We start from the raw sequence: 25310 nt of genomic DNA, 5'->3' as shown, positions 1-25310 counted from the left end.
TAAGGACATCACTTAGTGTTCAACCTCTCTTCTATATCCTCACTGGGGCCTCCAGCCACTGCAGACAGACACCAGATGCATGTGCCACCTTCTGCATCTGGCTTACATGGGTACTGGGGAAATGACCTGGGTCCTTAACTGCTAAGCCATGTCTCCAACCCTGAAAACCTTTTTAAGACAGAATTAAGCATTTAATAGATCCTCCATTAATTTTGAAAAAGAGGTTGTTATACAACCAAATATTTCAGAGTTGGTATAATTAGACCAGTATTCCTTCAATGTTTCATTTAATCCCCCTGACAGCTTTAAACTTAATCATATTGACACATTATCGGAACAAACATGTATGAGTATGGACATAGACCTATACGTATATCAAGATTTAAATGTTGCAACAAAGAGTTTGATTTTGAAGCTAGGTACACTTGTTATCCCAGAATCTGGAAGGTGAGATAGGAGGCCCTGAGTTCAAGGCTAGCCTCCTGGGCTATATTGTGAGATACTGTTTTAGAAATCCAAAAGTACGTTTTAATTTGGATTCATGTATCTACTAGGATTAGAAACCATTATAAGAATCAAATTGCTAAACAAGTCACTAGGGTCTATTATAGTGTATTAATGATATAGGTAGGAAATGTCCTTAACTTTTGAAGTAAGCAGTCACATACAGCTAACTACAAAGGTAATTTGAATATATACTTGGGAAATACATGGGAAAACTAGACAAAGTGATTTTTCCAAAGAAAAGGAGAAAATATCTAGATGGTATAAGGTCAAGTTTATCTTTCTTGAGCAATAGATCCCTATGAAAAGCTGAAAGCTTCTGCAAGGGAAGAGGAAGCAGTCTAGTTCCTTCTGATATGCCACGAAGTTGCAAAGTTTACAACCAGGGTGTGCTCAGTTACCATAATCTCCGAAGAAACCACTGTGACCTGGGGAAGTGTTTCTGAAAGACTCTGCCATCAGCACATTTGTTTACTCCCTGGAGTTTCCTTTCCCAAAATATAAATACAAACTACTGCTGACAACATTCCTCACCTCTACCCATTCTCAACTTCTTGTTTTCTTTACAACCAAAGAAATATTTTTAATTGAATTATCTCACTCCCCTGACAAAAATGTTTTTTCACCATCTCTTTAAGAAATAATCTTACTGCCTTGAGGGTAAAACACATGGAATACACTAAGAAAATTAGGTGAGTCCCAATTATGATCTCAAAGGTAGAAATGGAGGCAATTCACAAAAGGAGACAATAAAATTATCTCAACTACCCCTCACACTTCAGCTATTCTGAGGATATTCAATACTTACCAAAGCAGAGATCCAGAGGCTCCTAAGAGCTCATCATTGAAGGAGACTTAAAACTCACCTACCATGGCTCAGGGAATTTTGTGGAAGAGGGAGCAGAAAGATTGTAAAAGCCACAGGTTGAGACATCATGTTCAGAGGCATTCCCTCTCCCCTCAAAAATAACTAACTGCTGCTCCCATAATGCATAATCCACAACCCCATAAGGAATACCTGCAACCCCACTGAGGAGAGTCCCAAGCAGAATGCAAGCAGGGACAAGGGAAAAGAGGGTACCAACACATGATGTATCCACACCAAACATGTTGTTAATGATAATACGAAGAACAAAGAGATTATCACTAAAAGTTACACAATAATATCATAAACCTCTCATGGTGATTTACAAATATAAGAAATTTCTTGAGTGTAGGAATGATATAAGAGGAAGGATAGGGCTGGAGAGATGGCTTAGGACTTAGGTTTGACTCCCCAGGCCCACGTAAACCAGATGCACAAGGTGGCGCATGCATCTGAAGTTTGCAGAGGCTGGAGGCTCTGGCACACCCATTCTCTCTCCCTCAATCTCTCTCTCTGCCTCTTTCCCTCTCTCATTTTCTCAAATAAATAAGCAAATAAAATTTAAAGAGAAAAGATAAAAATTATAAGCATAGAGCAGGGCATGGTAGTGCACACCTTTAATCCCAGCACTTGGGAGGCAGAGGCAGGAGGATCGCCAAGAGCTCGAGGCCACTCTGAGACTACATGGTGAATTCCAGGTCAGCCTGGGCTAGAGTGATACCCTAACTCAAAAAAAAAAAAAAAAAAATTAAGTATAGTTTAAGTCAGCAAATAAATTAACAAATAAGCAAAATAAATTATAAAGGTCAGAAAATTCAACTCTTAAGAAAATTTTCTTGAAAAATCTATCAAAATAAAAAACTAGATTTTTTTGTTTCTGCTGAAGCATGTTCTTTCTTTTCTAACTGTACTAGTACTCTGGAGAAAACCCAGTAACTGATTTTTAAAATGAAATATAAACACAAAGCTTTTATAAAAGTATGGAGGGAATACAAAGTCCTAATCATTGAGTTTGCTTCCTGGTATTGATATCTGCCTTTAAGAAGTGAGTGCTTCTCAATAGCTGTTTAACACAGATAGCTTAAAGGAGGAAAACCTTGTTGAAGTAACATTATCTGTAGATAAGTGATAAAACTCAAACACTGTGGCATCAAATACAAAAGAGGTTTTTTTATATGGAAAAATAAAACATAATGTTCTTTAATTTATAGGAAAGATATAGATTTTAATATACTTATATATAAGCCAACCTAATGAAAATAAATCTTAAAATATAGTTGTACACATATGGTCATTATTGAGTTATTCATAGCAGCCAAGAAACAGAAACAAGCTAAATGTTCACCTTTGACTGGATAAATATGGCACATATATTCAATGCAAAGCTACTCAGCAACCATGGAGAAGAGGGGAATTCTTTTACATGCTAAAACATGAATGAGCCCTGAGGCTATTATGCTAAGCAAAATAAACCAGTTACAACAACAACAACAAAAAACATATTCTATGACTCCACTTATATTAAGCACTTAAAATAGTCAAATTCATAGAAACAGTAGAATTATGGTTCCCAAGAGTTAGGAGAGAAGGAAAGGGAAGTTGTTCCATGAGTATAAAGTTTAAGTTTTATAAGATGAAAAATTTCTAGGGCTGGAGAGAGATGCCTCAGTGTGGTAAAGTGCAAGTATGAGTATCTGGGGGACTGAAACTGCCGGAGTTCAAATATCCAGATCCCATGTCAACAGCTTGGCATGGCCGCATGTGCTTGTAACCCCAGTCCCTCAAAAAGACCAGGGAATCAGTATGGCTTGCAAAATAGCAAACTCCAGTTATCAGTAAGAAACTACAGCTCAAGTAAGAATGGGCGAAGACTGGTAAAGCAGAACACCTGACATTCAGCTCTGGCCACCTAAAGCAAGCACCCCCCACCATAGGCGAGCACATGGGGTATCATAAGGGAACATGCACACATCACACACACATACTCATTTTCACAGACATAAGCAAAACTAAAAAGGATAAAAAATAGAATTCTACTGTGTAAAAATAACGCACACACAGTTAACATGACAATATTGTACACTTCAAAAGCAGATGGAATATCAAGTAAACAACAAATGCTGGTGCGGATATGAGGAAAAGTGGAACCCTTATTCCCTCCTCATAGGAATATAACAAAGTATCTGGTTCAGCCACTATGGAAGTCAGAAGTCAGTATAGAGGCTCCTCAAAAAAAAAAAAAAAAAAAAAAACCTAGAAATAAACCATTCCTGGGTACATATCTAAAGAACTGTAAGTCAACATATTGCAGAGATACTTGCATATCCCTGTTTGCTGCTTCACTATTCACAACAGCTAAGAAGTGGAGCCAGCCTGGATACCCACCAACAGACCCATGGTACATAGATGATAGCATTTACAGGAAAATAGATGCAACTGGAGATTATTAGGTTAACTGAAATAAGACAGACTCAGAAAGACAAGTACTGCATGTTCTCTCTTACATACACACTAGATTTAAACTGATGTGTTAAATCCATGAGAGAGGATAAAGACATCTCAAGGGATTAGAGAAAGAGAGAGAGTAATGGCATGCAACATGAAAGTGGAAGGGGGAAACTACTGGACTTGAAGAATACCAGCAAGAAGAGGATGAATAAGAACTAAGTATATATGTATGATAATGCCAGAATGGAACCGATTACTCTGTATGCTAACTTTAAAAATAAATTAAGGCCTGGAGGGATGCTTAGTGGTTAAGGCATTTGCCTGCAAAGCCAAAGGACCCAGGTTCGATTCCCCAGGACCCAATTTAGCCAGATGCACAAGGGGGAGCATGGGTCTGGAATTTGTCTACAGTGGCTGGAGGCCCTGGCGTGCCCATTCTCCCCCTCTGTCTGTCTGTCTGTCTGTCTCTCTCTCGCTCTTTCCCTTCCTCTTTCTCTATCAAATAAATAAATAAACATAAAATATTTTAAAAATAAAATAAATAAAAATAAATAAATTAAGGGGGCTAGAGAAATGGCTCAGCAGTTAAAGGTGTTTGCTTCAAAGACTGGCTTGAAAACTGTATTGATTTGATTCCCTCATAAGGCCAGATACACAAAGTGGCACATGTCTGGAGTTTTTTTTTTTTTTTTTTTTCAGTGGCAGGAGGCCCTGGCATACCCATTAGTTTTCATTCTTATTCTCTCTCTCTCCCTTCCCTCCCCTAACTCCCTCCTTGCAAATAAATATAATCAACAAAAATTTTAAAAGAGGGGGGCATGGTGGTACACACCTTTAATCCCAACACTTGGAAGGCAATGAGTTCCAAGCCAGACTGAGACTACATAATAAATTCCAGGTCAGCCTAGGCTAGAACGAGATACTATCTTGAAAAATAAACAAACAAATTTTGAAAAAAAAAACACAAAAATTACAAGCTGGAAAGATTGCTTAGTGGTTAAAGCGCTTGCCAGCAAAGCCAAAGGATCCAGGCTTGATTCCCCAGTACCCATGTAAACCAGATGCACAAAGTAGAACAGGTGTCTGGAATTCATTTACAGTGGCTAGAGGGCTTGGTGTATCCAATCTCTCTATATCTGCCTCTTTCTCTATCTCTCAAATAAATTAAACATTTAAGAAATTAATATAAATTTAAAAAGAAAGGCCTAAAAATGAATAAAATAAATGAAGGAAATACTTAAGATGGTAAATTTTGTATGTTTTTTAATTATGATATAAAAAATTAAAAAGCAGGACTAGAGTGATGGCTTAGTGGTTAAGGCACTTGCCTGCAAAGCCAAAGGAGCTAGGTTCGATTCCCTAGGATCCATGTTACTCCATTTCTAGGATTCTTAATATTTTAAGTTAGCAAGTATTAAGTTTTCATTGCTCACTTCATTAACTGCCACAGTAAGTCCAAAAAGACAAAGACAGCCAATGCAGTCACCACACACCAGATAAAGAATATCCACAGTCAGAATCTGTCAAAGGTTCTATATAAATTTGTGAAAATATTTTAGTTATCCTCACTAAACTGAGCTCTGGGTATGTGTTTCTAATCTCCACATACTATCTTAATGGCAGCCACTAGACAAATTGCCTTTCAGTCACTTGAAATATATTCAGTCTGAATTAAAATATTGGAAGAACAAAATAACTCATCATTTAAATATAGATTATATGTTGAAATGTCAATGTCTAGGATATGCTGGATTATATAAACATAATTAAAATTTATCTGCCACATTTTTGTTTTTTAAACATAGCAACAATTTTAATTAGACATGAAATTGGCATGACATTTTCTTAGACAAAACTGTACCAGAACTGATTAAATGTCATAGGCTCTAGAAACCTCAGTGCTCTAAGGTTGTACTACATACATGACTTATGATGGACTTTTTTTTTTTTTTTTTAATTTTATTATTTATTTGAGAGCGACAGACACAGAGAGAAAGACAGAGAGAGGGAGAGAGAGAGAATGGGCGCGCCAGGGCTTCCAGCCTCTGCAAACGAACTCCAGACGCGTGCGCCCCCTTGTGCATCTGGCTAACGTGGGACCTGGGGAACCGAGCCTCGAACCGGGGTCCTTAGGCTTCACAGGCAAGCGCTTAACCGCTAAGCCATCTCTCCAGCCCATGATGGACTTCTTTGATGCTTACTTTTTATGATAAAATTATTTTATTTCACTGTAACTTGTCATTCCACCAGGCTGAAAGTTCCTTGAGGGAACACAGAAAGTTACAGTGAAATAAACTACAAATCCATGGGGGCAGGTAACAGACAATCATAAGTTATATCCTTCTTTATGAGACTCTTAAAAGAACTCAACAAGGGGGAAAAAAAAGAAGAATAATGATATAGGACTTAGTGGTTAAGGCATCTGACTTCGAAGCCAAAGGACCCAAGTTCAAAGTGAGCCCATTCTCATTCTCTCTCTCTCTCCCTTAAAAAAAAAAAAAATAAAGAAGCCTGGTGTGGTGGCACATGCCTTTAATCCCAGCACTTGGGAGGCAGAGGTAGGGGGATTGCCATGAGTTTGAGGCCAACCTGAGACTACATAGTGAATTCCAGGTCAGCCTGGGCTACAGTGAGACCCTACCTCAAAAAACCAAAATAAATAAATAAATAAATAAATTAATTAATTAATTAAAGGATATAGGTAATAAACTAATAATAGATGTAAATTGAATATTTTAAAAAGAATAATGATACATAAAGTCTTGATTTTGCTACAGAAAAATCAGAAGCAACTCATTGTCTAACCTAATTAGCAACAAATAACCTGATGTGATGCCCACACAAGTGCAATAGTGGCACACAGCCATGGTGAGGAACCAACTGCTCTTGATTTGGCTAACTGATCCCCTCAGTGGTACTAGACCCATAGCTGGAGCTGGGAAACAAGTCAGAACCATACCCAAACACAAGCCCACTCTACAATATCAAGCTACCATCAACTATGGGGTACAAGAGGGCCTACACCTATCAAACTCTCTTTCAAAAAAGTAAGTGTTGGGCTGGAGAGATGGCTTAGCAGTTAAGCGCTTGCCTGTGAAGCCTAAGGACCCCGGTTCGAGGCTCGATTCCCCAGGACCCACGTTAGCCAGATGCACAAGGGTCGCATGTGTCTGGAATTCGTCTGCAGTGGCTGGAGGCCCTGGCGTGCCCATTCTCTCTCTCTCTCTGCCTCTTTCTCTGTCTGTTGCTCTCAAATAAATAAATAAAAATAAACCAAAAAAAATTAAAAAAAAAAAAAGTAAGTGTTATCTCAATTTTCCGGGTGCTAACTTACTCTCCGTTGGAGAATCTGCTTCTCTTTTTCAGATAGATGCAGATCCTAAGGAGAGAGCTGCCCCAACATACCTCAAAAGGGGCCCAACTGAAACTAAGGACAATTGGCGAAACAAGAAGCAGACCAAAAATGAACCCATCATGGCTCAGGGAAATTTTGCGGAAGAGGGGGCGGAAAGACTGTCAGAGTCACATGTTGGGTCATGATTTGCAGAGACATTTATCATACCAATAACTGTGGGTTAACTCCACAATGCTCGACCCATTTACATCAACAAGGAGGGTCCAATGGGAGGGGGTAGATCATAGATGAGCCTAAACAATGGTACCAAACTGCCTGTATTTGCTGAAAACTAATAAATTAAATAAAATTAAAAAAAAATAAATATCAGGGGTAGAGATATGCCTCACTGGTTAAAGGCACTTGCCCACAAAGCCTGGCAGCCTAGCTGGGTTCAATTCCCTAGGATCCACATAGAGCCAGATGCACAAAAAAAAATGGCACATATTTCTGAAGTTTGTGTGCAGTGGCAGGAGGCCCTGGTGCACCCATAGTCCCCTTCCCTTCCTCACACACATACAAACTCTCTCTCTTTGCAAATAAATAAAAAATAAAAGATCTTCTAAAAAATCTAAAGAATATGAAATTCTAGGCCACTTTTCTTACCTGATGTCAAATTCCTAGCTGTAGTTTGTGACTTCTGCATTTCATTCGACTTAAAACTGAGGTCATCTTGCATCATCTTTAGTTCGTGATTAGTGATAGAAGATATCTGCTTCATACGATTTATGTTCTATATTTGCAGGAAAAAAAAGAAAAGAAAAAAATTTCCTGATCTAGTTTTCCCATCAAGTACTGGGACACACAAAGGATGAGATAGATATTTTGACTACATAGTTTTTAAAACTATGTTATTCACTTTTAAAGCTTTACAGAATAGAGTAAGCTTCAAAGTCATTTTTTTCTCATAAATAGACTATAATTACTTTACATTTGTTTTTCTAAGTGTAGAAAAATTAACTGCAAAGTTTTAGGAACTGACTGCAAACTTAAAATATCAAAATACTGACAAGAAAGATATTTTCCTCTGTTAACATCTCACATACAAGTTGTTTAATAAACATTTATAGGGTGCATGTGTGGATGCATGTTCATATATGTGTAGAGAAATATGTGACAATACAATTTTTTAAAAAATATTTTATATATTTACTTATATGAGAAAGAGAGACAGACACATACACACACACAGAGAATAGATAGATGTGCCAGGGCCTCCAGCCACTGCAAGTAAACTACAGATATGTGCCACTTTGTGCATCTGGCTTTATGTGGGACCTGGGAATCAAATCTGGGTCCTTAGGCTTCATAGGCAAGCACCTTAATTGCTGTGCCATCTCACCAGCCCATCAATAACAATTTTTGATTATTTAAGATATACATTAGGGGGCTGGAGAGATGTATTAGCAGTTAAGGTGTTTGCCTATAAAGCCAAAGGATCCCAATTTGACTCTCCAGGACTCACATAAGCCAGATGCACAAGGGGGTGCATGCATCTGGAGTTCATTTGCAGTGGCAGGAGGCCCTGGCATGCCCACTGTCTACTTCTCTCTCTCCCTCTTTCTCTCAAATAAATAAATAAAATAAGAGTCTTGCAGCAGCCACTGAAGGAGGAGGAATTGCAGGCATGTGTGTGTATGTGTGTGCGTGCCCATGTGTGTGCATGTACGTGGTGTGTGGACAAGGAGGATGTGGTGGTGGTGGTGGTGGTGGTGGTGGTGGTGGTGGGGGAGCCAAGTAAAGAGTCCCAACTCCTTGGGCTCCATTTCTTTTCTTCCCCACATCTTTTGGTGGTTGTGTATATTTGCGTTTCTTTTCATTCATTACCAAATCTTTTAATTTTTTCTTTTTGGTAGAGTTGGGGGTGGGGTGGGAAAGGCAGGAAAAGGGGGGAAAAGGAGGAGAGAAAGTAGCATCAGAAGAGCAGGAGGAGGACATGGAGATAAAGAAGATTAACCTGGAGTTAAAGAACAGAGCCCTGGAGTAGGTGACAGAGTTAGTCCTTGATAACTGCCTGTGTGTCAATGGGGAAATCAAAGGCCTGAATGACACTTTTAAAGAACTAGAGTTTCTGAGCACGGCTAATGTGGAGTTAAGCTCATTGGCTTGGCTTCCCAGCTTAAATAAACTTCGAAAGCAATCTTACTGGACTTGTTTAACTGTGAGATCACAAACCTAGAAGATTATAGAGAAAGTATTTTTGAACTGCTGCAACAAATCTCGTATTTAGATGGATTTGATCAGGAGATAACAAAGCCCCAGACTCAGAAGAAGAGGATGAGGAGGATGAAGATGATGAAGATGAGGCTGGCCCACCTGAAGGGTATGAAGAGGAGGAGGATGAAGATGAAGCAGGTTCAGAAGTGGGAGTAGGAGAAGAAGTGGGCCTGTCATACTTAATGAAAGAAGAAATTCAGGATGAAGATGACAATGATTATGTTGAAGGAGGGGAAGAAGAGGAGGAAGAGGATGAAGAAAGTCTTCTGGGAGAGAAAAGGAAACGAGATGCTGAAAATGATGGAAAGGAAGATGATGACAAGATCATTCTACGATCAGATTCCCTTTTGTCCCTGGTTGTGCAATAAGGTGATCATATCTTCTCTGCTTCTTGTATGACAGCTATCCCTACAGAAGATAATGTGTAACTTTTTATAGGAAAAGTGTGGTTTTACTATTTTTTGCCTTATCATTCCAATTAAGATACTAGTCTGTTAATGATCATAATGTATGTAGAAAAGGATCTTCATTAACCCCACTCCCCCCCACTGTGAAATTCTCTAGCATTGTATTTGGAATTTTAATTTTTCTAATTCATTCTTACCGTATTAGACATTTTTAGCCCATAGTTAAAACATGTTTGCTTTAAAAATAATAAATAAATAAATTAAATTAAAATTAAAAACAAGAAAACAATCCTTTAAAAAAGATATACATTTTTATTTATTTATCTATTTATTTATTTATTTGAGAGTGACAGACAGAGAAAGAGGCAGAGAGAGAGAAAGAGAGAATGGGTGCACCAGGGCCTCCAGCCACTGCAAACAAACTCCAGATGCATACACCCCTTGTGCATGTGGCTAACGTGGGACCTGGGGAATCGAGCCTCGAACTGGGGTCCTCAGGCTTCACAGGCAAGTGCTTAACCTCTAAGCCACCACCAGTCCAAGAATTCTTTACAATAAAAATTATGGTGCAAAAACATATTACCTATTTTCAAAATGATATCTAGGCTTTAAAATTTTCTGAGTAAAGTTCAGGTAGATGAGCAATGAAAGAGTATCTTAAAACTTACTCTAATAAAAACATCACTTACTGCTGGATACTGATATTATTCATGCCATCCTTTCTCCCATTATCTAATTAGCTAAGAATTTGCTAGACAAATCAAAATTAGTAGCTTAGGGCTGGGGAGATGGCTAACTGGTTAAGAGTCCTTGCTCCTAGAGCATGACAGTGTCTAGGATGGCCTGACACTGCCACAGTTCAACTCCCCAGAACCCATGTAAAAAGCAAAGCATGGCCACATGTACCTGTAACCCCAGTTTACTGGGAATGACAGAAAAATGGCAGCTCTGGGTTGAGGAAGAGTCTTTGTCTCAAGGACGTATGTGGATGAGCAATACAGAATGGTGCCTGGAAGTTGGCTTCTGGCCTCTTCACACACAAACGTGGCACATGTGCATTTGTGCACGTGCACAAGTATACATATGCACACACAGGCATATATCACACCACCCATGTGCTTCACAAGTATGGCAAAAGACTCAATAGCTTACAGAAATAAAATGGCAACAAGGAAATTTAAAGGAAAACATTTATAAGCAGATACATACCAAATATTCCATGTTTTAAACTGTATTTGGAAATAAAACCAAAGTAAAAATAATGAGGACATTAAGACAGGCACACAGCACTGACCCGACTACAATGCTCCAAGAGGGCAACAATGCTGGCTTCTAGCTGTGCCTTCCGTTCCAGTTCCTGATTCTTCGTTTCCTCAAAAGTCTCTATAAAATCTGCCAATTGGAGGTGATAAGAGAGACAACTGTTGACACAGTTAACACTATATAAACATTTATTTTTAGGTCCTCAGACTATTTTTTAGAAATTCAAAGCAAATATAACAATTTTTAAGCTATTTGCATACTATCCCAAGCATAATTAGTCAATGAGAATATTTCTACATACATTTAAGCATTTAAAGCCTCTTATGACCTTGATATGAGTAATCCAGAAAATAAGCTCAAAGGAACCACTAATACAGAGATCATAAAAAAATCTTTACACAAAATACTCTGATATGACTATAATTATTAACACTTACAATTAGCCACTAGTTTTATTTACTACATTATTATTAGTAAATATATATTTTATGGGAAAAAGCTTTTTTATCAAGTTAATAAAATGCTGGCTTAATGTCAAAATAAAACTTGTCATTTATCCATATTATGAATTAATAGTCTAAGAAGCCACCTTTTTGTTTAATATACAACTAGCACAAAACTTTGCTGTTATTTGCGTTTTTCATATATTCTATAGAACTCCTAAAAAGTAAAAAAGAAAATAAAGCTTTTACTGTTAGCATGACAAAAAAATCAATATGGATTACTTGCCATAATGTATTTCCTTTATATATATTTTTTTCTATTTATACTTTTAAGTTTTTCTAATTGAAATGGTCATCAAGGAAACATTTTTGGGCTGGAGAGATGGCTTAGTGGTTAAGGCACTTGTCTGAAAAGCCAAAGGAACCAGGTTCAATTCCCCAGGACCCACATAAGCCAGATGCACAAGGTGACACATGTGTCTGGAGTATTTTTGCAGTGGGTGGAAGCCCTGGCACACCCATATCCTCTCTCTCTCTCAAATAAATATTTTTTAAAAAATGAGAAAACATTTCTATTCAATAAGCACACTTTTTTTAAAACCATGGAGCCCTAAGAATATTTATTTGACATAAGAGAGTGTGTGTGTGTGAGTAAGTGAATGAGAGAGAAAGAGATTGTATATTGCGGGGGGAACATGAGCACCAGGGACTCTTGCCTCTGCAAACAAACTTCAGATGCATGTATCACTTGTTTGTCTGGCTTCATATGGATAGTAGAGAATTTAAACCAGGTCAGCAGTCTTTGCAAGCAAACACCACGAGCCACCTCCCCAGCCCTGTATTTTTCTTATAAGCAAGCACTTTTATGTCCTGCTTCAACATGTAACAACAGCTGTATCTATCATTTATTAATCACGAAAGAAGTGATTACATGAGATTTTTATACATACAAAGGCAAAAATGAATACTGTCTTTCAGAGGTTACTTAGGAAAATAAAATGACAATAAACACTTATAAAGCCATGTCGGAGAAGCACACTGCTATTTTAAGATTCTGTAGTACAGGAATTCTTTTAACTCACTCAATAAGCATTTATTAAGTGAAATGCAAGTTCCAGATGCCATGAGAGGTATTAAGTAGTACTTTCCAACACTGTGAAACTATGACATTATTCTTTGATTATATACCTATCCTTTTATCAAAAGCACTTTTTAAAAACCAGGGGAGCCAGGCATGGTAGGGCACACCTTTAAACACAGCACTAGGGAGGCAGAGGTAGGAGAACTGCTAGAGTAGGAGTTTGAGGCCAGTCTGAAACCACAGAAGTGGGGTTCATCATTCTCTGTTATAGAATCTGTTTTTCTTTTACAGAAGGCAGTGAGAAATGAGGAGATAAACCAGCCCTAGCACATCAGCCAGGGCCCAGGTGAAACCACAGAGGAATTGATGAGATGGACAAGAGTGCTGCTTCCATGGCGAGCCTGTCCACTAGCACCAGGGCTATGGAGACAGACACTGAGGATACTCAAATTGCACCAAAGCAGAAATCCAGAAGCTGCTCAGAACACACCACCAAGTAGATTTGAAACACACCCACCATGACTCAACGAATTTTGTGGGTGAGGGGGCAGAAAGATTATAAGAGCCACAGAGTGAAAGGGAATGTCCAGAGGCATCCCCCACCCCTTACAATGCTCTCACATTTCATAACCCACACTCTAGAGGAAAGAGTAGGGTCGGAGAGACCATATATCAACATAATAAAATCAAAATAATAAAAGCTATTTATAATGCACCTAAGCACAGATCACACTAAAATGGGGAAAAACTCACAGCATTCCCATCAAGGACTGGAACAAGACAGGGATGCCTACTCTCACCATTGCTTTTCAATATAGTACTGGAAGTCTTAGCTTAAGCAATAAGATAAGGAATACAAATTGGTAAGGAAGAAGTCATACTAGCCATATTTGCATATGACATGATTTTTATTTATGTAACCCAAAAGACTCCACCAAAAAGCTTCTAAAGGAGACAAATTCTTTCAGCAAAGTGGTAGGTTACAAAATCAATGCACAAAAATCAATAGCCTTACTATACACCAAAGACAAATCTATAATGGAAGGGATAAATCGACGCCACCCTGAGACTACAGAGTGAAGTCCAGGTCAGCCTAGGCTATAGTAAGACCCTACCATGAAAAGGGGGGGGGGGGAGATGATCAACACTATTGCATTTTCAGTAACCACAAAAATGTTAAATAACTTGGGATATCATTGACCAAGGACATGAAAGGCCTATACAAAGAAAACATAAAAACAGTGAAGAAAGAAATTGAAGACAAAAGGAGATGAGAAGACCTCCCATGGTCATGGACTAGAAGAAATAATATTGTGAAAATGACCATCCTACCGAAAGAATTAAACAGAGTCAAATAAATTCCAATAAAAATTCCAGTAACATTTTCACAAAGGTAGAAAAATCTTCAAAATTCATATGGAAGAACAGAAGTCCTCAGATTGCCAAAAAATATCCTCAAAAAAAAAATGCTTCTGGCCAAGTGCAGTGGCGCACGCCTTTAATCCCAGCTCTTGGGAGGCAGAGGTAGAAGGATCACGAGTTCAAGGCCACCCTGAGACTACATAGTGAAGTCCAGATCAGCCTGGGCTAGAGTGAGATCCTACCTCGAACCCCCCTCACAAAAGAAAAAAAAAATTTTTTTGGAGTTATCACCATACCTGATTTCAAGATATACTACAAAGACATAGTTATTAAAATAACATGGTAGTAGCCAAAAACAGACATAGATCAATGGAACAGAATAGAGGACCCATCTCTAAATTCAAGCACTACCTGATCTTTGACAAAGGTACTAAAAATGTACACTTGAGAAAAAGACAGCATCTTCAACAAATGGTGGTAGAAAAATTAGATAACCACATGTAGAAGAATGAAATTAGATCCACTTCTCTCACCCTGCACAAAAGTTAACTCTAAATGGATTAAGGACCTTAGTATAAGACCTGAAACTAAAACTAGAAGAAAAAATAGGGAAAATATAGGTATATGAAAGGCTTCCTGAATAAGGCCCCTGTAGCCCAGGAAATCAGATCAACACTCAACCACTGGGACCTCAAGAAATTAAAACAGCTATTGTACAAACAAGCAAACCATAAACAAAGTTAACAGACAACCCACAGAATGGAAGCAATCTTTACCAGTTATACCTCTGACAGAGGTCTAATATCTACAAAGAACTCAAAAAACTAAACAGGGGCTGGAGAGCTAGCTTAACAGTTAAGGTGCTTACCTGTGAAGCCCAACAACCCAGGTTCAATTTCCTAGTACCCACAAAAGCCAGAAGCACAAGGTGGCACATGTGTCTGGAGCTCATTGGCAGTGGCTAGAGGCCCTGGTATGCCCATTCTCTCTCTGTCTCTTCTATCAAAAAAATTAACTAGCTAACTAACTAAACAATAACCAGACATAGTGGTGCATGCCGTTAATCCCAGCACTTGGAAGGCAGAGGTAGGAGGTTCACTACTACTAATAATAATTTGAATGTCCATACTTTTGTATTCATACTCATTATATCATCCCCAAATGAGAACTCTTACTTGGTATAAATGCATAGCAATCTGAGAATATATTATATAAGATTGTCACTTACTGTCCATATGTTCCTCCCTCTTTTTAAGTTCCTTATATTTCTGATTCATTTCACCTGTAAGAAATACAAAACACAACATTAATTTTAAAAATTCTGGTCCTGAGCCAAGCGTGGTGGCACATACCTTTATTCCCAGCACTTGGGGGGCAGAGGTAAGAGGATCACTGTGAGTTGGGGGCCACCCTGCGACTAGACGGTGAATTTCAGGTCAGCCTGGACTAGAGTGAAAACCTACCTCAAAAACCAAAAAATAAAAAATAAAAATTCCAGTCCTAATATTCTGATGCACTTACCTCCAACTCTTTAGCAATTTTCTACCAGGGTGCACCACCACAACTGGCTCCAGTCATAATATTGCAGGTTAGAATTATTTAAGGCTCTCTTGCTATAGTAACTGAATAGCTGATATTTTTAACTAGGAGAATTTTTTTACCCTGACTTATTATACAGTCTTTCAAAGCAGCTACATACTTGTGTCTTTACTATTTGGGAAAACAGTCTCCTGACTGGAAGGGACTTACCAAGTTTTCCATTCAAAATATGAGGCTACTCAAACCTACACATAAACACTACACATGACAAATAAGTTCTCAAGAAAGTTCACAACATGCAAGTTAGCAGGGTTACTTCCCCCACAAAGTTTAGAGTCAAGGGACTTAATAAATAATTAAAACTAAAACACACTTATTTGCTATCATATGAAAAACAAAGGATACTATATATAAGTACAAACTAGCTAAGGTATTCGGGTACTCGGAAATCATCCCCAGCGAAGTAATATTTAAGTTGCATTATAAAGAATGAATATGAAGCCGGGTGTGGTGGTGCACACCTTTAATCCCAGCACTTGGGAGGCAGCCATGAGTTCAAGGCCACCTTGAGACTCCATAGTGAATTCCAGGTCAGTCTGGGCCAGAGTGAGATCCTACCTCAAAAAACAAAAAACCAAAAACAAACAAACAAAAAAGAATGAATATGAGAGGGTGGAGAGATGGCTTAGCAGTTAAAGTGCTTGACTGCAAAGCCAAAGGACCCAAATTCAATTCCCCAATAGCCAAATAAAGCCAGATGTACAAGGTGGTGTGTCTAGAGTTCGTTTATAGTAATTGGAGGTCCTGGGACACCCATTCTCTCTGTTTTTCTCTCCTCCCTCTCTCTTAAATATTTTTTGAAAAGGATGAATATGAGGACCAGAGATATTGGCTCAGTGTTTAAAAATGTTTGCTTACAAAGCTTGCTGGCCAGGGTTCAATTACCCAGTACCCACATAAAACCAGCTCCGTATGTCAGAAGCTCATTTCTAGTGGCAAGAGGCCCTGGTACACACACACACACACACACACAGAGATACACATTTCTTTAAAAACAATGAATACAAGCTACCTGTTTAGAATACAGAAAAAGCAAATGTTGCCAGGCATATTGGCACACACCTTTAATCCCAGCACTTGGGAGGTAGAGGTAGGAAGATTGCTATGAGTTCAAGGCCAACCGGGCTAAAGGGAGTTCCAGATCAGCCTGTGCTGAGACCCTACCTCAAAATAAATAAATAAAAAAGAAAGAAAGCTATCACAGCAGTATATGTGGAAGATTAAAGTTGCCTGGAATAGGGTGCTGGTACTTAGGACAGAAGTTAATGCATTTTTGTATGACGTTCAAGAGTTAGAATGAATAGATTTGGGTGAGAGAGGGTAGAACTAAGTATAATTTCCAGGATCCCCTTAGGCAACTTGAGGATGGTTAAGCTGCTGAAAAATGGAAAGGTTGAGGAATAAGTTGCTTATAGATGTGTTGGCCACAATGGCTTTAATGAACATGAAAGACATATTTAAAGAGAGAAAAATCTAAGACCCTGAAAGGCAGATGAAATCTGACACATCAGCTTCACAAAAGGACCACTGGTGGACTAATGACGGACCGTGACAATCTGATTAACAGGCCTTCACTGGAATAAGCACTGGGTTTTGGAGGCACAGGGCCATTATGGCTAGTGAGATGGCTTTTAGCCTTGTGTACCTAGGCTCCAAGTAGAGTAAGTACCATAGTTTGTGCTTACTTCAAACTGCAGTTTCTTCATCCAGGTCAGTGAGTTCTTAGCTATCTGGAGAAACTAAGGAAGCTAACTGACACTCAAAAAAAGATGAATAAAAAAATGTGTATATTACTAAAGGGATTCCATATTAGGAATTGGCCTCCCCCAAACCTTTAGCAATAAGTTAAATAATGGGAAATGGGACACTGGCAGTTGGGAGTCCAAAGGCTAAAATTCCACTAATAAGTCTGCCTTCTCTATTCTCCTATACGGTAAAGAGAATTTCTAAGATTTAGCTAGAGCATCAATAGTTAGGAAGCAAGGAAAATAGAAGTGGTAGAGTCCGGATTACTGGGGAAACATGGAGTCATGGTCTCCAGTTGTGCATCAAAGCACTTGAGCATTTAAACACAAGAACAATGTCACCAACCATTTATCTTGATACTATTTTTTTTGTAATTAGAGCTTGTAGTACATATGATCAGAGAGTAATGTGTATATAAATGTCAGGAGCAGAAAAGCTAGTCACTCTGAACCTGCCATGGCCTGGCTTAGTGAAGAAGTCATAGCACCTTGTTTGGGCTACCTAAATTCTACTTTTAAGTCTACTTTTAAGGGATACAAGTAAGGTCTGGATTCTTGGCTCTGTAAGCTAGCTACTGCCTTATTTTTCTTCTTCTAAACCCCCAAAAATCTCCTACTATTATAGTTACAGTTTCTCATCTTGCTTTTCATCTTCCAAGACACTGCAATGAGGATTCCCCCCGCCCATTCCAATTAAAACTGTTCTCAACAAGATAATATGACTCCTTCCAGGCCAGCCTTGGCTGAAATATGTCACCCTGCCTCAAGAAAAAAAGATTATGACTCCTTACTAATCAAATCCAAAGGGTAGTTTCAGTTCCTCTGTGCTAGATTTGCTACTACTGATATATCCTTTTTAAGTCAATCCTTAACATATCTATTATAAAAAATACTTTATTTTTACTTAAGAGGAGGTAGAGAGAAAGAGAGAGGAGAATGGGCATGCCAGGGCCTACAGCCATTGCAAACAAACTCCAGACACATGTGCCACCTTGTGCATCTGGCTTACTTGGGTCCTGGGAATCATACCTGGGTCCTTCAGCTTTGCAGGCAAGTGCCGTACTTGCTCAGCCATTTCTCCAGACCTAATATATCTATTTTTATTAACATATAAAGAATTAAGTTTCCATATACTGTATTTCAACTTTTGGTTCCCTCTTTTTCCCTGTCTTTATACCCTCTTCTTGTAACAAGCCTCCCTTCCTGCTTTCCTAGCACATGTTACATGTTTCTTTTGCTCTTTTGCCATCAGCACCATCAACTCTGTTCCCCTCTTGTGGTCTCCTATCTTGATTCATGTCTATGCTCACTCTCACATCCATTATTTTTTTTAAATTTTTTTTAATTTTTATTTATTTATTTATTTGAGAGCGACAGACACAGAGAGAAAGACAGATAGAGGGGGAGAGAGAGAATGGGCGCGCCAGGGCTTCCAGCCTCTGCAAACGAACTCCAGGCACGTGCGCCCCCTTGTGCATCTGGCTAACATGGGACCTGGGGAACCGAGCCTCGAACCGGGGTCCTTAGGCTTCACAGGCAAGCGCTTAACCACTAAGCCATCTCTCCAGCCCTCACATCCATTATTTACTAATATACAAATAATAAAAATTAGAATCAACACACGAGAAAGGGTCTAGGTTACCTGGCTTTGTATAATCTTTTAATGCTCACCAGTGTTTGTTGTGATTGGTTTTGTTGACAGCCATTCTGACTGGGGTGAAGTGAAATCTCAAAGTGGTTTTAATTTGCACTTTCCTAATGGCTAAGGGTGTTGAACATTTTTAAAATGTTTTGGCCATCTGTGTTTCTTTTCATTTCATTAGCCCATATGTTGATTAGCTAGTTTTGTTTTTGTTCAATTTTTGCAGTTCTTTGTAAGTTGTTATCAACGCTGTCTGATGAAGAGTGGGCAAAGATTTTCTTCCATTCCACAGGCTTCCTGTTCACTCTACTAATAATTTCCTTCACTGTGCAAACTTTTCAAGTTCATGTAGTCCCATTTGTTGATTCTTGGTATTTTCTCCTGTGTTACTGAAGTTCTACTCAGAAAGTTTTTGCCTACACTGAAAAATCCTGTTGGAACTGAGCTGATAACTTCCTCCATGTAGACCAGCTGACAGAAAGCTGGAAGAAGCCATTCTACATGCAGTTCAATGGGAGAAAGAGATACCACCAGTGAAGATACTCAACAGTGGACACTGCAAGCCTTATAATTGGCCAGCCAGGCCAAATGAGCCAATGGGTGCAATAGTGGCATGTCTGTCATGGTGGAAACTAACTGCCCTCCAATTGGACTGGAGGCCCACTCCTTTGGGGGGGGGTATACATCCCTGATACTGAAACTTAAATCAGGGGTAGTCATGATCCCTAGGGGTGTAGCATCTTCTGATGTCTGTATAAGCATATATACTATGCTTATCAAACTGCCCAGTAAACATTTCTCTTAATATTTATACCCTTATATTAATGCTAATCTCACTTTGGGTACAGAATCTTCTCTTTTCAGATGGCAGTGACCTTGGGATGACTCAGAAGGTATCATAGTGCTGGAAAGAAGTGACTGGAGTACTGAGTAACATCTCAATCACACCTTCCAAGGCTCAGGGTCTAATGTAGAAGAGGTGGCAGAAAGAATGTACCCAAAGGAAGGGTAGGACTCCTTACAACATGCTCCTCCAGACACAAAAGGTCCTGCATATCCATGACCTCACCATGTCTGACACTACCTACAGAAGACCATCATAAGAGGAGGAAAAGATCATGACATCAGATAAAAGACAGACTGATTGAGATGAGGAGGGGATATGATGGAGAATGGAATTTCAAATGGGAAAGTGGGCAAGGGGGGAGGGAGGGTATTACAATGGGATATTTTTTATAATCATGGAAAATGTTAATATAAAATTGAGAAAAAAAAAGAAAGTTTTTGCCTACACCTGTAACTTGAAGCATACTGTTGTTCTCTTTTAGCTGCTTCAACATTTCTGGTTTGAAATTAAGGACTCTGATTCATTTTGAATTATTCTTCATACAGGGTGAAAATAAGGGTATAAAATTCATCCTTTTGCAAGTGGCTATCTAGCCTTGCCTACACTTGTTCACCAGTATACTCTTGATGCCTTGTCAAAATCAGGTGAGTTGGGCATGGTGGCCCACGCCTTTAATCCCAGCACTTGGGAAGCACAAGTAGGAAGACTGCCATGAGTTCAAGGCCACCCTGAGAAAAGAGTGAATTCCAGGTCAGCCTGGACTAGTGTGAAACCCTACCTCAAAAAACTTAAAAAAAAAAAAAAAATCAGGTGACCACAGCTGTGTAGGTTTACTTCTGGGTCCTCCAACCTATTACACTGGTCTATATGGCAGCTTTGTGCAAGTACCATGCTGTCATCACTATGGCTTTGTAGTATAATTTAAGGTAAAGACTTGTGATACCTCCAGCAGTATTCTTTCTGCTTAGGATTGCTTTGGCTATGAGTTGTCTTATGTTTGCATATGAATTGTTTAATTTTTCTTCCCTAGTTCTGAGAACTTTGATGGGAAATATACTGAGTCTGTAGATTAACTTTTGGTAATATAGCCATGTTCACAATATGGGTTCTACCAGCACAGGAACATAGGTCACCCCAATGTCTAGCATTTTCTTTTATTTCTATTTTTAGTGTCTTCAAGTTTTCTTTGCAGAGGTCTTTCATATCCTGGGTAAATCTTATTCCTAGATACTTTATTTTTGCAAGAGCTATTGTAAATTGAGTATTTTTCCTGCTTTCTTAACAAATTTGATGTTGTATATATGAAAACCACTTATTTGTGTGTTAATTTTGTATCATGCAATTTTGTAGAAAGTATTTTAAAAAATCTGAGAGTTTTCTGGAATTGTCTATAGGGTCACTTAAATATAGAATTGTGTTGTCTGCACAAAGGGATAGTTTCAGTTCTTCCTTTCCTATTTTTATCACCATTATGCCCTTTTCTAGCCTCATTGCTCTAGCAAATACTTTGACAGCTATATTAAATATGAGTGTACATAAAGAGCATCCTTCTCTCATTCCATATTTTAGAGGAAATTATTTTTAGTTTTTTTCCCATCAGTCTAATGTTGGCTATAGGTATGTCAAATGTACTTTTATTATGGGGGCTGGGGAGATGGCTTAGCAGTTAAAAGGTACTTACTGGCCAGGGTTCAACTCGCCAGTACCCATGAAGAGCTAGAAGTGGCAGGCATATGCATCTGGAGTTTGAGGCTCTGGTACACCCATACACACACACACACACATACACACTCTCTCTCTCTTCTATCTAGCTCTATCAAATACATAAATGAAATGAAAAAGGTAACTATGATTTTAAAAAAGAAAAGAAAAATAACCTTTATTATTTAAACGTATGTTCCATCTATTCCTAATTTCTTCAGAACTATCAACATGAAGGAATGGTGAACTGTGTCAAATGCATTCTCTGCTACTATAAAGATGATCATATGATTTTTGTCCTTAAGCTTATTTGTATGGTAAATTACATTTACTGATTAGAATGTGTTGAACCAATTTTCCATCTCGGTGATGAAACCAACTTGATCATAGTGCATAATCATAATGTGATCTTGAATTTAGTCTGCAGGTATTTTGTAGAGAATTTTTGCATCTATCTCAGAAAAATGGTCTATAGTTTTATCTTTTTTTTTCAAGGTAGGGTCTCACTCTAGCCCAAGCTGACCTGGAATTCACTATGTAGTCTCAGGGCAGCCTTGAACTCATGGTGATCCTCCTACCTCTGCCTCCCAAGTGCTAGGATTAAAGGCATGTACCACCATGCCCAGATGTTTTATCTCATTTTTATATCATGGTAATAATGGCTTTATCGAATAACTCTGGTACCATTTCTTCTCTTTCTATTTTGTGAAACACTTTAAGAAGCATTGGTATTAGATCCTCCTTAAAAGTCATATGGAGAGCTGGAGAGGTGGTTCAATGGCTAAGGTGTTCGATTCTCCAATACAATCAAGAGTTCAATTTCCCAGTACCCATGTAGAGCCAGATGCACAAAGTGGTGCATGCATCTGGAGTTCATTTTCAGTGGCTAGAGGCCCTGGTGTGAAGATTCTCCCCCCCCCCCCCTCCCTCCCTCTCTCCCTCCCTCCCTCCCCCCCCTCCTCTCTCTCTCTCTCTCTCTCTGATATACATTCAGCAGGCTGATGTAGGAGGATTGCTGTGAATTTGGGGGCCAGTCTGAGACTACATAGTGAATTCCAGCAAGATCCCACCTTAAAACAATTTTTAAAAAAGTGTTATGGAGACAAAAGCCACATGTTCTCTCTCATAAGTGGTTTCTAACATAAAACAGTTTGATTTGTTTATAAGTTGTGGTAAGCATCAGTAGTACTGGCAAAGAAACTAGAATGAAACCAGGAGACAGGGAAGTGAAAAAGAGATGAGAGGAAGGGATATTTGACAGGCAAGTGGAGGGACAGGAAAAAGGGGATAGAAGGATCCTGGGGGAGGGTTGGAATAAACAAGGTTAGGAGGAGGAATAATATACAAAACTAATAACAGCATGAATCAGTACCATAGAAACCTTCATCTTGGTTACCTAATTAAAAGGTATAATAAATCTTTTTTAATATTTTTTATTTATTTGAGAGAGAGAAAGAGAAGGGGGGAGAATTGGCACACCAGGGCCTCCAGCTACTGCAAACGAACTACAGATGCATGCATCCCCTTGTGCATCTGGCTTACGTGGGTCCTGGACAAACACCTTAACCGCTAAGCCATCTCTCCAGCCCAAAAGATATAATTCTTAATAAGAGTGGGGAAGAATCTGGGTAGGAGTACCCTATATGAAGTGGAGAAAGCTTAACCCTAAAACCAAAGGCTGTTGCTGGTAAATCTCAGTGCCAGAACTTTGATAGCCCCCCCCCGCACACACACACACACTGTGAGGCCCATGAGGCCTCCCAAAATAATGCAAGCTTTTGCCAAAGCACTTGGTTACCCCCCAGATAGAAATGATGAGACTCTATCTACTGCTAAAGATACAACAGGCTGCAGTTGCAAGATAGAGATCATACTGGAACTGAAATGGAAGCCAGATCCTTGCTGGGTAGCCCTCACAGTGCTGGAAAGTGTTATGCAAGCTGCTAGGGGATAACAACATGAACTAACAACATGAACAAGCAATGGATCCTGTAAGCTACAAAAATCAACCTGCCAGGTAAGATGCACACACCTGTGCAATAGTGGCACACAGGCTATGGGAATAATCAACTGCTCTCTGACAGGATATGAGGCCTTGCTCAGAGGAAGGGAATTCATATCTGGCACTGAGAGCTATCCTAATTTTTATACTCTGAGCAACAAATACTAACTCTAGAAGTTATATGACCATTTTTTTTTTTTTTTTTTTTACCACAAATGGCTATCCTAATCTTCTCTTGTGGTCAATATTCAAAGCATCTATTAGTGATTCCCCTGGGCTCAAGGCCCCCAACTCAGCAAGCCTTCTGGAAAGGGAAATAGAGAACAAAATTAGGAAGGTGAGGCAAGAACAACAAAGAAAACAAGACTTTTGCACATTCAGATCATTTTCTTTCATACCTGGGGTTCTCTAGATGCTAAGTCTCCCAGTCGTCTCCCTTCCTGTGTTCCTTAGGCAGTATGGTTTCATTCTGTGTTATCATTCTGATCATTCTACTTACTCCCAGTGAGTTGCACTTCTTTACTCTTTTCAAAGCTTTAGGCCAAGAAACAAGATTCTAACACTATCACTTCCCATTCTCTATAGAGCCATTTTTTGTTAATAAAAACAATGATTCCAGATGTTTTCAGGGCTATGTCACATTAATTCATACTGTGCCATTATTTCAATAGCCTCTAACATTTTCACATATTTTAAGTGAACTAGAGAAATTTCTCCTTCCTGCCTTAATTTCAATGAGTTTCATCTTGTTTCATCTTTTTTTTATTTTTTATTTGTTTAATTTTATTTATTTATTTTTAATTTTTTTGTTTATTTTTATTTATTTATTTGACAGTGACAGACAGAGAGAGAAAGAGGCAGTGAGAGAGAGACAGAGAGAGAGAGAATGGGCATGGCAGGGCTTCCAGCCACTGCAAACGAACTCCAGACGTGTGTCCCCTTGTGTATCTGGCTAATGTGGGTCCTGAGGCTTCACAGGCAAGCGTTTAATCGCTAAGCCATCTCCAGCCCGTTACTTATTTATTTATTTATTTGAGAGCAACAGACAGAGAGAGAAAGAGGCAGAGAGAGAGAGAGAATGGACGTGCCAGGGCCTCCAGCCACTGCAAACAAACTCCAGATGCATGCGCCCTTTTGTGCACATGGCTAACATGGGTCCTGGGGAACTGAGCCTCGAACCAGAGTTCTTAGGCTTCACAGGCATGCGCTTAACCACTAAGCCATCTCTCCAGCCCCTGTTTCATCTTTTTAATATTTAGGCTCTCTCTTTCACTTTCTTTCCTAAGTCAATATAGCAGTAAGCAGCATTTTAAGTAATTAAAAACTGTTATGTGAAAATGAGCACATATAAGGTTAAACTGACTGTTGGCTTTAGGTCATCATCCATCTTCTTAGGTAGAAAAGTTTAACAGTGATGTAAACAAGATCAACTAACCCTTGTAAAGATGAGGAAGCCATGGTTTTTTTTTTATTATTTTTATTTAGTTATTTATTTGAGAGCGACAGACAGAGACAGAAAGAGGGAGAGAGAGAGAATGGGTGCACCAGGACCTCCAGCCACTACAAACGAACTCCAGACGCATGCACCCCCTTGTGCATCTGGCCTACATGGGTTCTGGGGAAATCGAGCCTCAAACCAGGGTCCTTAGGCTTCACAGGCAAGCGCTTAACCACTAAGCCATCTCTCCAGCCCGAGGAAGCCACGGTTTTAAAGAAGGGGGCAGTAAAACAGCATGGCCAAGATCAAACAGTAAAGGTAGCATAGTCTAGATGATTCAATCAGTCCATTT

General features: G+C 39.0%; 1 protein-coding gene across 3 annotated transcripts in view; it reads right to left on the bottom strand.

Moving 5' to 3' along the window:
- Positions 1-25310, bottom strand: part of Ift74 (intraflagellar transport 74) — a 118822-nt gene that overhangs the window by 15337 nt on the left and 78175 nt on the right. For all 3 annotated transcript variants that reach the window (XM_045131578.1, XM_045131584.1, XM_045131590.1), the window contains exons 14-16: positions 15213-15266; positions 11130-11227; positions 7818-7944 (exon numbers count right to left, since the gene is read on the bottom strand). In XM_045131578.1, coding sequence (XP_044987513.1) covers positions 7818-7944; positions 11130-11227; positions 15213-15266 — 279 coding nt within the window. The remainder of the gene's footprint in view (positions 1-7817; positions 7945-11129; positions 11228-15212; positions 15267-25310) is intronic.

The sequence above is a fragment of the Jaculus jaculus genome, chromosome 1 (genome assembly GCF_020740685.1).
Source record: "Jaculus jaculus isolate mJacJac1 chromosome 1, mJacJac1.mat.Y.cur, whole genome shotgun sequence".
Lineage (NCBI taxonomy): Eukaryota > Metazoa > Chordata > Mammalia > Rodentia > Dipodidae > Jaculus > Jaculus jaculus.
Note: the sequence above shows the minus strand (reverse complement) of the source record. Positions and strands in the feature narration are given on the sequence as shown.